Raw genomic sequence first — 393 nt, forward strand, 5'->3', positions numbered from 1 at the left:
TTCCGTAGCCCTCGCAGTGTAAACCATTGGGTGTTTGTTTGCTGAAAGGAATAATCACTAACGCAGCTCAACACGACCCAGATAACACACGGTGCTTCACCCAGAGCACCGACAAGAAACACGTGCCATACCTTTCACGTTGAGCATCTGGAGCTGGGCAAGGTCTCCTATAGATTGTGGAAGACGTGTTAAAAGATTCCTTTCAAGGTTTAGGACCTAAGGTATTAACAGAAAAGAAATTCCAGATCTCCTTCACACGTGTCTCAGGTTTTCTACACACCTGCGCTGCTGGGGCTGCGCTCGGGCCCGGAAGGACAACTGGAGATTGGTTTTAGATTATACTTTCTGGGTTAAAAAAAGGTGTTTTCCAGCAGTTGTGGATACAGGGTACAT

At 46.8% G+C, this 393-nt stretch overlaps 1 protein-coding gene across 1 annotated transcript in view; it reads right to left on the minus strand.

Moving 5' to 3' along the window:
* The window catches only part of LRSAM1 (leucine rich repeat and sterile alpha motif containing 1), a gene marked incomplete at its 3' end in the record, with an annotated part of 20,333 nt that overhangs the window by 14,466 nt on the left and 5,474 nt on the right, over nucleotides 1–393 (minus strand). Inside the window, exon 6 of the mRNA XM_010132424.1 lies at nucleotides 132–216. Coding sequence (XP_010130726.1) covers nucleotides 132–216 — 85 coding nt within the window. The remainder of the gene's footprint in view (nucleotides 1–131; nucleotides 217–393) is intronic.

The sequence above is a fragment of the Buceros rhinoceros genome, unplaced genomic scaffold (genome assembly GCF_000710305.1).
Source record: "Buceros rhinoceros silvestris isolate BGI_N320 unplaced genomic scaffold, ASM71030v1 scaffold13153, whole genome shotgun sequence".
NCBI lineage: Eukaryota > Metazoa > Chordata > Aves > Bucerotiformes > Bucerotidae > Buceros > Buceros rhinoceros.